The sequence below is a fragment of the Podarcis melisellensis genome (assembly GCF_964234715.1).
Source record: "Podarcis melisellensis genome assembly, chromosome: 1".
In the NCBI taxonomy this organism is placed as follows: domain Eukaryota; kingdom Metazoa; phylum Chordata; class Lepidosauria; order Squamata; family Lacertidae; genus Podarcis; species Podarcis melisellensis.
In genome coordinates, this window is record NC_138528.1 from 90,776,089 (window position 1) to 90,789,213 (window position 13,125).

The following is a 13,125-nucleotide window of genomic DNA, read 5'->3' on the forward strand; positions in this document are numbered from 1 at the left end:
TTTATGTAGAAATATGCTGAACTTCAAAATTCCTAAATGAATGTTATGGCAATGCTACCAAGCAGTTGAAATTCTAACGCTGCCTTTTAGAAACAATGAAGAGCATAATCCACAGTCTGGTTAAGACCAAATGCTTGCTTAAGCTTTGTAGTTTTAATAACTTCAGAAGGTTTTGCTGGCTGTGTTCCATGTATGCTAGTTCTGTAGTGCACTGAATTGCACAAACACGCTGATGGTCATGTATGCAAGTTTCACCCTGAAAATTATTTCTCCAGTAGATTTACTCATAACACTCGTCTGTCCTTCCTTAGTTCTAGCAGGACCATTTTGAGGAAAGTATGTCATAGTCTTCAGTGTCACAGCTACACCGCATGTCTAAAGCACATAGCTTCCCCCAAAGAATCATAGGAACTGTTGCTTAATGGTTCTGGGAATTATACTCAGTGAGGGGTAAACTACAGTTCCCAGAATTATTTGAGGGAAGACATATGGTTTAACTGTCTGGCATGAACATGACAATGAATTTTGAGATATGTTGTCATAATTCGAAATGTAAAGTGAGCTGCAGTTGGTTGGATGTGTTTCTTAAAACCTTTGAGATAAAAACTCCACTACAGATCCTAATTTAGTAATAGAAATACCTTTAATTTGATGCTATGATGAATCCTATAACTAATGTATTTACATCTGCGGTAATATTATCATTTCCTGTGCTCATGAGGCTCTGAGACTCTTAAGTTTTATTTCAGAAAAATGTACGAGTGCATGTGGTACCTTTGATATATAATGCACTCATATACGCACAGCCTCTTCTTAATCAAGCACTGTATGGTGTAACTACTGAATATTTCAAATCTCTGCTTGCAGTGAGATACTTATTAGGGAAACCGAACAAATACAAATCATCATGTAGTGAGACGGTTCCTTTTCTCCACTGGTAATGTGCCTTCTGTTAAATTTGATAGATTATCGTTGTTTATCTCTTTCTCAATCACGGAGCCTCTCGGGGTTTTTATGCCTACCAATTACCACTAACTTGCTTATTTTAGTGCAGAAGGAGAACGACTAAGATGGCCCAGCAAATAATTTTCTTTTCCTATTCAGAGCCGTATCCCAGGTCAGTGAAGCTCCTCAGCCAAGGCCACCATACTGTGTTCAATAAAGAGTTGCAAACGCCTTGCATGATTAGGGTTTGTTTTTCGATCTGCTTGAACTCTTTGATGCTTTCTAAAGCCTTCAGTTTAATTAGGTGAATAGTTGGTGCAGGTATAATTGCAGCTGGCAAATCCCCACAAATAGTTGCTGAAATGTATAGCATCTTTATTTGAGATCTTATGGAAGATCCCAATGGCTACTTAATAAAACTGCACCTTCCCATTCAGTCACTTTAGGAACTCCTACGATTGTCTATTATTCCCCATTTCAGACATGGGGAAATGAAATAGAAAACCTTCTGAAATAGGACGCTGAGTAGAGGAATAGATTACCCATAGCAGAAAGGGTGAAAAAGGTGAAATGGATTACAAAGTAGGATAGAGTAGGCCTCTTACTATGTGTGTCTCACGATGATAATGATAAATAATAGTCGGGTAATATAACTGGCACACTGTCAAATTTCTTCTCTGTTTCCCTTTGCAATGCCATTTCTGCATTTGGCTTTTTCATAGTACTTGAAATTTTAATTGCTAGCTGCCCCCATGCCTAAAACCACAGGGCACTTTATCTGCATTCATCAGAGTGCAGTCCATTTCTACCATTTCTACTACCCCTTGTGTGCTTCAACTGGCATTGGCCAGTTGGTGCTTAATCCATGTAAATTGGAAGACTTGTTGCGCCTGCACAAAAAAGCCCAGGATACATATACCATCATTAGCATCTAATCCAATGCAGCATCACAAAGCATGTGTTGTGTTGTTGTTGTTTTTAGGAAAAAAATTATTAAATTTTCCATTTTAACAATCCAATTAAAACCACATTAAAACATTCCAAATTATGATACAATGAAAAGAGCCAAATACTCAATGCCAAATTATATATATTTTTGGTGACTTCCTCATGCTCTGAAGTTCATGTGTTGTGTTGTTCTGGTGTGCTATCATTCCTTACATTCTTGATGCAGGCAGGTGCTACTGTTCAAATATGAGATAGGAAGCTGGATAGCTCCCCTTTTCGCATACAATGCTAAACCATGGTTTAACTTTGCTTGCATGGGCAGCAGTGAATCTTGGGCTCATGCTCTCCCCTCTGACTTGGCTGTGAAGAAATGGTTGAAGGCTTTCACTTCCAGTTTTAAAATGGCCAGAATTCCTCATTACATTTGATCTCATAGGATGAAACAGTGGTTTATGATCCTAATTTATTAACAAACCATGGTTTAAACTGACCAGCATTCCCCCAAGTTCTGATGAAATAAGTAATTCTGGTTAGCAGAATATTGGAAGTGAAAGCCATAAGATAAGAGGGGAGGGAGGCATGCATTCATTTGCAGAAGACCATGTAAGAGCAGCTTTGCTGGATCAGACTAAAATCCCACCTAGCCTAGCACCTTGTTATCACAGTGGCCAATCAGATGCTGATGGGAAGCATGAAAACAAGACCAAAAAGAAGCAGCACTCTAGTATTTTTATTATTATTATTATTATTATTATTATTATTATTATTATTATTATTTAGAAAGAGAGACTGTCTACGACAGGGGCCCAACTCTCATTAGTAAGCATGAATCACTGCAACTCCCTTCTTAGAGAAGTTAGACTGGCTCCCTCCTTGCTGTCCTTCTTCTGACTATTCCTTATTCCAATAGGCCTTTTATTGTAATTATCGGTATGTTTTAAACAGATTTTATATATGTATATAGTTTTAATTCTATGTTTAATAGTATTTTGATTATTGATTTCCCCATGTTTTTAGCAGTTCTTGTTTTTATCTGTAAGCTGCCTTGAGGCGGGGAATAAATAAATTATTAATAATAATAATAATCTTAACAGTAATACAGGTTTCGTTTTACTTTTAAATTTTGTTGTCACCTGCATGAAAAGGATTTCAGTTAGTTACCTGACTATGTAATGAGACAAAAATTGTGTTTTTAAATAACTGTCAGATACCATACATAATTATGTACCAGTCTTTATTATGGATATATAGCCTCTCCACATGCTACTTTAAACATAATTAAACCATAGTTTAAAGGTGAATGCGCGGCCTTCTGGCTCACACTGGTGAAATCACAGGCACTTTACTTCTCCCCCGCTCCTCCTGCTGCTATGGTTGCAAACCTTGGTTATAACTCAGGGTATGTTGGGAGAGGAACAAACCATAACTCCGGTTTGAATAAAACACTAAGCCAGACCATAATTTAGCACCCAGTGCAGCTGGAGCAAGGGATGAGCAAAGCACCTACAGTTGTAGCACTGTGCAACAGCATATTCATTCACCTTTAAATCATGGATTTAGCTCAGTTGTGGTTTGTGACATACAAACCAAGCCATTGACTAGATGCAAAAGAGAGCAGGAAAGGTTCTGCACTGTTGATAGCTATGAGGAAGGGAGAACTCTGAAAGCGTCCACTTCTCCTTACAAGGATAAGAAAAGCTGCACCTCTTTAATTCTTCCTTTTATTTAAGGACAAGGTAAGCAGGGAATCCTGTAAGCAGGAGTCATTAGCAGGAGTCCAGGAGTGGGGAGCCTATGGCTCACCAGATGTTTCTCGACTGCAACTCCCATCACCCCTGATCACTGGACATGCTAGCAGGGCCTGTGGGGAGATGGACTCCAAAAACATCGGGGGGTTGCAGGTTTCCCATTTCTGCTCTATTACAATAATGGTTATAGTCCCTAGATTTTTTTAAAGAACAAAAGTGCTTTCTATTAGAAGAAAGAAACAAGAAGACAAAAGTTTGCCTTTCATCCAAATGCTGCATAAGGATGGCAATTGCCAATATTATTAACTTTTTGAATGGCTTCAATTTGCAGACCTCTACAGGGTGCATGGAATTGATGTTTCTTGTAGATGATTTGCAGCACAAAGCTGATATCCAGTTCGCTTTATTAATCATAAGAGAAAATTTCAGTTAACTTGAAATAATGATAGTTGGCTTATGAAACCCCTTGAAGAGGATAATTGCAGCCATGATCTATGAGCACTAGATGGAGGGCACCAGAACCTACCGCCTTTACTCCCCTTCTGTTGGCTGCATTTGTATTGAACCAATTAATGCTAAACAACTGCTGTGTTTGTTCCTGAGATAATGATTATCTTTCCCTGCTTTTCAGAAAGCTTTCTTTTTCCAAATTACAAAATTGGACATGTTAAGATATGAATGTTCTGCTTTTTGTTACCTTTCATAGACCCCCTGGAGAGTCTCAGAATACTGTGATGGGGTGTTGTTAGCAGAATAATGTGCCTCAGGTTTTTAAAATGACTGTTTCTTTATGTAATTTTCTTGCTGCTATAAAGGTACACCTTGGTACCATTGCAAAGTAGCTGTCATGTGCCTCAATACAGGTCCCATTCAGAAGCTCTTGGGGCAACTTTCCTCAACATAGTTTTTTTCCTACCCCAAAGTACTCTGAGGCTGCTTCAGCTCCTGGCAACCAGCAGCTCCTGGCCAGCCATGAAAACAACATTCACTGGGGGAGCTTGTAGCCACGACTTCTGCAACAAACAGCTGTGCACACCTTTGGGAGGCAGAGATGTGAGAGGGCATCAGAACAGGGAGGGAAAGAAAGAAGGACAGAGGCCAGGGTTGCCTGCGGCACCCCTGATCATCATTCAAGGCACCCCAGGGTGCCACGGCACACTGGTTGAAAACCACTGGTCTAACCAGATCAGTATCTGTGTATGGGCCTCTGTATGGACTGCTTGGTTCACACCAGAAGAAGAAGAAGAAGAGTTTGGATTTGATATCCCGCTTTATCACTACCCAAAGGAGTCTCAAAGCGGCTAACTTTCCCTTCCCCTTTCCCTTCCTCCCCTACAACAAACACTCTGTGAGGTGAGTAAGGCTGAGAGACTTCAAAGAAGTGTGACTGGCCCAAGGTCACCCAGCAGCTGCATGTGGAGGAGCGGAGACGCGAACCCGGTTCCCCAGATTACAAGACTACCGCTCTTAACCACTACACCACACTGGAAAAAGCTGTAGGGACACGTGCAGTTGGAGTGCCTGCTCACTGTCTCATCCAAGGCAGAGTCAACTGTAGATGCCTCTGCCTATAGTTTGTTTGTTTCTTTGGATATTGGTGATGGGACAGAATTTGCTTTCAGTGACAATTGGTTTGTCCTTAATGGAGCAAACACATCTGGAGAGCATGAGGTTGGAAAAGTTGGTACACTTTTTCTTTCATTACAGATGGACCCATGAAATGATTTCCTGCTAGTACAGTCACTATTTAATCCTTGTTCTTCTTGCTCACATGTATTAATTAGTACTTGGGGAGCTGCCCTTGAAAATACTTGTTTCAACATTACTCCTACTCCAAAAGTTATGAGTCAGTTTAATAGACTTGAACACACTAACAAGGCAAGAAGTGTGGCTAGAAAGCAACTGTGACACTAAAACCTAAAAGATAAATTTGTCAGGTTTGCACTCATAAAACCTTTTAGTTCTTGTACAACAGGATTTTCGCTTTAAATATTTAATAACCTTAAAATGTTGCATGTGATTTAATTACCTAAAAGGAGATTACCTTTAGTATGCACCTACGTCAGCTTTGAAATATATGAATGCCTCTCTTTGGCAGACAGTTTCGATTCAGCAAGGGAAGGACACCATTTACCCCTGAATGATTCACTTCTCCATTAACATGTTCCTGCTGCCAGATAATTATCAGGCCACTAGATTTTAAAAGTGTTAGGTTTCAGCATATTGATACAAATTCTGATTCATGGTTATGAGTACAGAGCCCTAGTGACTCACCTTAAATGATATGGGGTTTGAGGCTTGCTCACAAAAGCATATTGCTTCCACGACAATACCTGATTTTAATGTCATCATTGTGGAGCAGAATTTAGTTCCACCTAGAACCGTAGAGGGACGCGGGTGGCGCTGTGGGTAAAACCTCAGTGCCTAGGACTTGCCGATCGCATGGTCGGCGGTTCGAATCCCCGCGGTGGGGTGAGCTCCCGTCGTTCGGTCCCAGCTCCTGCCCACCTAGCAGTTCGAAAGCACCCTTAAGTGCAAGTAGATAAATAGGTACCGCTTTATAGCAGGAAGGTAAACGGCGTTTCCGTGTGCTGCTCTGGTGCCGGTTCGCCGGAGCAGCTTCGTCACGCTGGCCACGTGACCCGGAATTGTATGCGGACAGCGCTGGCTCCCGGCCTCTAGTGAGATGAGCTCACAAACCTAGAGTCTGTCAAGACTGGCCCGTACGGGCAGGGGTACCTTTACCTTTAGAACCGTAGAGCTGGGTGCAGCCCAAAATGTTTCAGCACCAGAAGCAAAATGCCCCTGCCACCCCCGTTAGGTTAGGGACAGCTGCACTTCACTCCTACAGTGGTGGTGCAGACAGTATGGAAATTAAGTGTTTTGCTGCTGACTTTACTGTTTCAAGAGAGTCAAACATGTCCTAAGCTTCAGAGTAATATTTGTGTATCAGTGTTCTAGAGAATGCAGCAATAAACCTTGGGGGGGGGGGGATACACTGTGGCAAGATAAATTACAGTTGTGTGAGGGGTGAGTTTAGGGAAGCAGCAGGCTATAGCTCTCCTGCCATACCAAACAGTGATTCTTTTGCTACTTGGGAATGATAACAAAAGCATGGCCCCTGTGCATTTGCAGAAGCAAGCCTCATCTGCATTGTTCAATGAGATGACTTCACAACATTGTTTGGGTAGACTTGCTATTTGAAAAAATATATTTGTGCATTTAATGTAGTTCAATTTGTCTGCAGCCACAGAATTGCCATACGCTATAGGCTGTACTACAGCAGGAAAAAAGGATCTCAGATGTGGAATGCCATCTTCTCACTGCAAGTAGGGTATGCAACCTGTTGGTATGCAGACTAATCTTTTGAAGTATGGTCCTCCTTATTTATTCTCCCCTATCTATTTTTTTTCCTTAGCAATTTGCACAACATAGGTTTCTTTTACTCCCATCTGCTTCCTGTTCAGAGAGTGTTCTTGGTTTCAAAAGGCACTTCCTTTTGCCTCCTTTTAAACCCTTGTACTGTACTCTTCCTTTTTGACGTTTTTGGTTGGCCTTCTTAAAATATGCAAACCATCTGTGCTTTTATATACTGATCTTAAACAGCCCCTACTCCAGATTTGTACTTCTTAAATTCGTCCTTCAGCCTATAATTAATAATCTTCCATGTAAATTTTAAACCTGTCATTTTAATGAGGGGAGCCTCTCTTGACTATATCAAATCCAGTTGTCTAGTGCTTACTGCAAACCAGCCATGAACATTGCTAGTGTACCACACAGGGCCCTGCTCTTGAAACTTACATGAAATATCCAGGCGTCCTTTATGTCAATGTTTATATCAAGCCAGATGTTACCTTGTTTATATTTAAGATTTTTCTATCATACGTAATCTATAATTCTGTCCAAAAATATAGTCTTTTACATGTTTTCATTTCTTGTACTGTTAATTTTAATTATTAATTTTAACTGTATTTATTGATAATTTTAATATTTCTTGTAAACTGTTTATGTTTTACTACAGTAAAGAGATATATAAATATTAAATTAAACAAAAAAGGGTGGCTCTGATTGCCTGATCCCACAAGCAACTGGTCATTATACATGTTATGAAGTCTTCCAAGCTATCTTTAAAGACATCCCTGTACTTGGGCACATTACTTGTAGAGTAGAAGCTGGATTGGAGTTTATTAGTAGATCTCTTGAGTGATTTGTAATGGATTGACAAGGGCTTTCAACTCCCTGCCTATCAGTAGCAACACAAAAGGGCTTGTTCTCTCCCACTCTGGTTGCTGAAAGAAAGGCTTGGGGGAAAACCAGGAGTAGATTTTTGTGTGGAAGGATTTATGAGCTTGTTCTGAAACTGATCACAAATTGCTGGGCTGAGCATGTGCTTAGCCAAGTGGTTGTATGGTATTTTGCACCTTGCTCTGATTGGTGAATCTCAGGGTTCAAGCTTCTCCCCCCCCCCCCCCGGGTAGGTCCCACAAGCATGGCCTGTCCACTCCTGTTACAGAGCATTTCTCTTTTGAAAATTAAAATCTTTGCAAATGTATTAATAGATTAAAAATGTGATAGTGGGCGTGACGTGGGTGTGGAGAAAATGAGGATGGTGAAAATTTAATCCCTAATGCTTTTTTCAGCCTGCCTGTGTTTTAAATAGAATTAAAGTCTGAATTGGGTTTTATCCAGTTTCCCGCACTTGGCAACCCTTGCAAGTTGTAACAGATGAAGTTCTACTGTTCCATTCAATGAGCTTCTTCCCATATCTTTTTTTCTGATGACTTCTTAATTCCTTGAGAATTCAACCCAGGATTCACATCTGTTCTGTTTGGAGAGAGGTTGAAAGCCCAGTAAAAACGCCCCTCTGGGCGTAGAAGTTGTGTGGTACATAAAAACTCATATGTTGACATTTTGACTTCATTTTTAGATGAAGTCTAAAAGTATAGATCCTGTTGCACTTGAGTAAAATAGCACAATTTTAATATATGAGGGGAAGAAAAGGGTGTAGCATTGCAGAAGTGGCTGTTAAAAGATGACTGTTGTGTATGAAACAATGGCTGGAGACATTTTTTTTTCCCACTTCAAGAAGTTGAAGGTGGCATGGTATAAGTATGTATATTTATTCTATTCTTAACTCTGGTAAACATGCTTTAGTCTCAAAAATCTGCAATAGTTGTTCTATGGGATAATAATAATAATAATAATAATAATAATAATAATAATAATAATAATTTTTTTTTTATTTATATCCTGCCCTCCCCAGCCGAAGCCGAGCTCAGCTCAAGTACATGTACATACCAAGTACAATAATGCATCTAGCATCCTTCCTTTGTCTTTCCTAGAATCTATTGTCTGTCACCAGCCTTAGTCATTCATTCTACATTATAGAGACAGCTCCTGCAAAATGTTTGTCTGTCACTAGGAAAACAGAAACAAATTACTGTTGTCTGAACTTCTGTTCATAGTTATTTTGAATCAATGTCATCTTTTGGCGATGTCTGTGATGAGTCAGAATATTGCACAGCGTGAAACACATAGCAGGTAAACATGGTAGGATCATCAAGCAATTCTACACATTGATTGGTATTGGATTTTCTGATCGGATTTTCAGTAAGATGTTCAGAAAATCTCACAATAGCAAAACACCTGGCAGTTGAATTTTTGTGCATTATAATGTGCAAGTTGCTTCTTTAAATGTTATTCTTCTAGTGAGCATGGTTGTAATTTGCTTTGCTTCATAATACACCATGAGGTCTAAACAGTTAAAACCTATGAAGATTATTTATAAATGTGTATTTCTGAAGCATTATTTAGTAGCCTGAACTAGCGTAATAGTTCCTCTCGCCACATGAAAGCTAGCTTATGGTTAAGCCTTTGTGCCCAGGAGCCTATAAATTTAATTTGTGGCATGTCACCTCATACAAACAAGGAAAACATCCCTTTTCAGATCAAATGGTATATGTACTGAAAATCTAGAGGTGGTAAAATTTTGGTATTTTTGAATGCTCCCTGGGTCCTCTGACATGAGTGTTTTACATGGAAGAGCATTCAGGAACACAGTCCTTCACTTCAGGCTGCAAGTGATAAAGTATCAAATTCTACCACCTCAAGTCTACATACCAGAGCTCATAGAATGGCTCTGTGTGTTGAGCATCCAATTTTCTGCTATATATTTTAATGTGCAAAAGAGCCTTTTTCCCTTTGGCTAATCTGTGAAGCAGCTTCCTGGCAGTCTAGCCTGCTTCCCAGCCCTACTGCTCAAGAATTCAGGGGTTTTGCTGTTTAGGTTCCAATGTGTAAGCATTGATAAAGACCCGCTTCAGCTGTCATTTTCCTTTATTATGTGACTTCCGAGAGGAGTTCTGTCAATTCACGCTTGTTTCACCTTCTTTAGTATATTAATGCCCTAGCAGAACCATTAAGGAGAGTGAAATGAAGTAATTGAAATAGTGCTGCCTCTTACCGGGTGTCACCTCAGTGCACAATTACTGTTCAAAGAGAAGGGCTTTCTCATTCTCTGAAAAGACGAGAAGCCTTTTTTGTGCCACTCATTGTCCATCTGCGAATAGGTAAAACTAGTCTCCATAAGCATAGTCTACTGTTCAGTTTCTGTCTGATCAGGCCTGTTTTGTTCTGTGCTGACTGAGAGGGGAAGAGTGCCACCTATATGTGCATGTTGCACAGCTAACAACAGTAAAAGCAACATTTCACAATCCGCTGCTGTTAAGCTGGGGAGGCACTCAGTTGGGCAGCAAGTTCTTTCATTATAGAGAGGTGGGTCTTAATTGATGTTTGGCTCTTGAGCCAGTTTTAGAGAGTGTATAGAAGCAAAATGGAATAGAAGTGGTGTTTATGTACCTTATGTACCAGACGTTTCACCTTCTGTACACAGAGATCAAGGGCTGCCAGGAGAAGGATGCAATGACACTTGTATAGGTGTAGCTGATAGAAACAGGGAGATTTTAGAGCAGCAAAGGAGGAGAAGCTGTAGCAGTGAAAGCTGTAGGGAACCTAGTCAAGGGAGGAGAAGCACTGGCAAGAGGGACAACTGCTGTAGTCTACTTATGTGAAAGTTGCTTAGAATAAATGTGATGCAAAGCCTTTGAGTTAGGAGAGTGAAGAAGAGGGCACAGCCCTCTTTTAAAGAAGAACTATTTGGTTTTCTCTCACTCAAAAGCAATGGCTGTGGTTTCCTCTTTGTTTCCAGCCTTAGAGTTCTATTTATTTTTTTGTAAATAGAATCTGACGTACTTGTGTGGTGTCCTTTGGTTCTGTGGTATGGTTGACTGTCCAAATTCAAGATAGCTGTGATAAAAACAAACGGTTGATGATTGTAGAGAAGCTAGAAACAGATGGTCATAAACTCCAGCACATGGGGCAAGTACAATAGGACAATGCAATCACCTCCAGGCTAGAAGATATTGCAATGTGGGTAGGAAAATTGCACCGGCATCACCATCTTTCCCAACCACCAAGGGGAAGCTTATGCCAGATTTCCCAGACTTCTCACTTTACCCCTCACATCTTCTATAACAAATGTAATGTACAATTCATAGGTTGGTACTACTAGGCAATGCTGGTGAAATAACCCTGGGATATTTCAGTGAATTAAAATGATGTGAAATTGCACACTTGGTGGCTTTGTGTTTTGGGCCAGCTTCATGCATTTAGCTGAATGGTAATATCCTTCATGTAGTGGGGTGGAGACCACAGTTCCAGGTATGTGCAAGCTGAGACCATGAAAATATGCAATGTGTGGGCTGTTATCAGTGATCCTTCCACCCCAGTATAAGATAACGTGTGAACACATGACCCAGTGGTGATGCCCACTCAAGTGGAATCAGATTTGCCCACTCCCAAAGCCTCACTTGCCACCATGTGCAGCTAGACTGAATATCTAAGAATATCTAAACTAATTTGATGATTAATGTTGTTTTTCTCTTAATCTGCAGGGTGCCCACACTGCAAAAACTCCATCCCCCATTTCACAACAGCTGCAGAACTATTTAAAGAAGATCGAAAGGTAATCCCATTTTGGATTGTTTCTAAGGTGTTATGCAGAACATCACAGCCATCCTTTTCTGCTAACAACTTTTATCCAGGTTTTAAAATGGTGAAATGCTGGGCTTGTGCTTTAAAGCAGTGACAAAACAACTGAATAAATTAATCTATCACCTAAAGCGAAGGCAGTGAGCCAGGGGTGGATAACCTGTGGCCCTCCAGATGTTGATGGGCTCCAGCTTCCATCAGCCCTAGCCAAAATATGCAGTGGTCAGGGATGATGGGAGTTATAATCCAGCAACATCTGGAGGGCCATAGGTTCCCCATCCCTGCAGTAAGCTAACAAATTCCACTCATTTCTCCTAATTTGTTGCTTAAATAAATGTGGTTTGGTTCATGTTACTCTCCCATGATATACTACTTTTTCTCTCTCTCTTCAGTCTCAACTTGAGACATACAGTTCATTTCAAACTCAAAGGCCAAGATTCAAAGAAGGGAAATACAACACTTGAGAAACTCTGGAGCTTCGCTTCCTGCTGTTAGTGCAGCTGATCCTGCTGCTGAAAGAGACCACCTGCTTTTCAGGTTGTCCTTATTAATCAGTGGACCTTCCATGGCTTGATGCAGAATTGGCTCAACATGTACAGGCTTTCTCAGATAACTCTTCAGGATGGAGGGAATCTCACACTCCACCCAAAAAACCCCTGTCTTCTAGCACATAATTCAGTGCCTTATTCAGTGGCCCTGCTAACTTAAGTTTCGAGAGAGATGTAAAAGGCCTCCAGGCGTTCATTTTAGAGCTCAGATAACTGTAGATTCCCCTGATCAAGATTGTGGATGCTCCCCATCCTGATTGAGCAGCTGCTTATACGCCTTCTATGAAGCCCTCTAATTTTAGTTTTTAGCTATTCTTTTACTACCTTATAGGGTAGTAACAACTTTGTTTGTTGATCATGTAACTACCATATTTTTCATCCCATAGGACGCTCCATCCCATAGGACACACCTAGTTTTTTGGGGGGGGAAATAAAGAAATAAAAATTCCTTTATTTCCCCTCACCCAAAACCTTCCAAACCAGCACCAGCTTCCAAACCAGGTTGAGGAACAGCGGGATGGCAGTGCTGCGCCTCCCTGCTGTCCCCCAAGCTTGTGGGGCTGGCCGATGTCTGCCCAAAGTGCTGGGTGCTCTGCTTCAGGCTGCTATCCGCAGCCTAGGGAGCCCTGCAGGAATTCCCGCGGGCTCCCCAGGCTTGCTGATAGCTTCCTGAAGCCTGGGGAGCGAGAGGGGTCGGTGCGCACCGACCCCTCTCGCTCTCCAAGCTTCAGCGAAAGCCTGTATTCGCCCCATAGGATGCACACAGATTTCCCCTTCATTTTTGGAGAGGGAAAAGTGCGTCCTATAGGGCGAAAAATACGGTAGAAGTTTTACTGAGGCCAGTAAAAAAAACCCAAACCCGCTCAGGTAAACTTTGTAAAGAGATG

The 13,125-nt window shown here is 40.9% G+C and overlaps 1 protein-coding gene across 3 annotated transcripts in view; it reads left to right on the plus strand.

Annotated features, from left to right (window-relative positions):
- The window catches only part of PDIA5 (protein disulfide isomerase family A member 5), a 140,374-nt gene that overhangs the window by 108,235 nt on the left and 19,014 nt on the right, over positions 1 to 13,125 (plus strand). For 2 of the 3 annotated variants that reach the window (XM_081925165.1, XM_081925166.1), the window contains exon 15: positions 11,594 to 11,664. In XM_081925165.1, the coding sequence (XP_081781291.1) occupies positions 11,594 to 11,664 (71 nt within the window). Of the gene's footprint in view, positions 1 to 11,593; positions 11,665 to 12,082; positions 12,297 to 13,125 lie in introns of those variants that run through there. The other variant, XM_081925167.1, reaches the window with a different exon arrangement.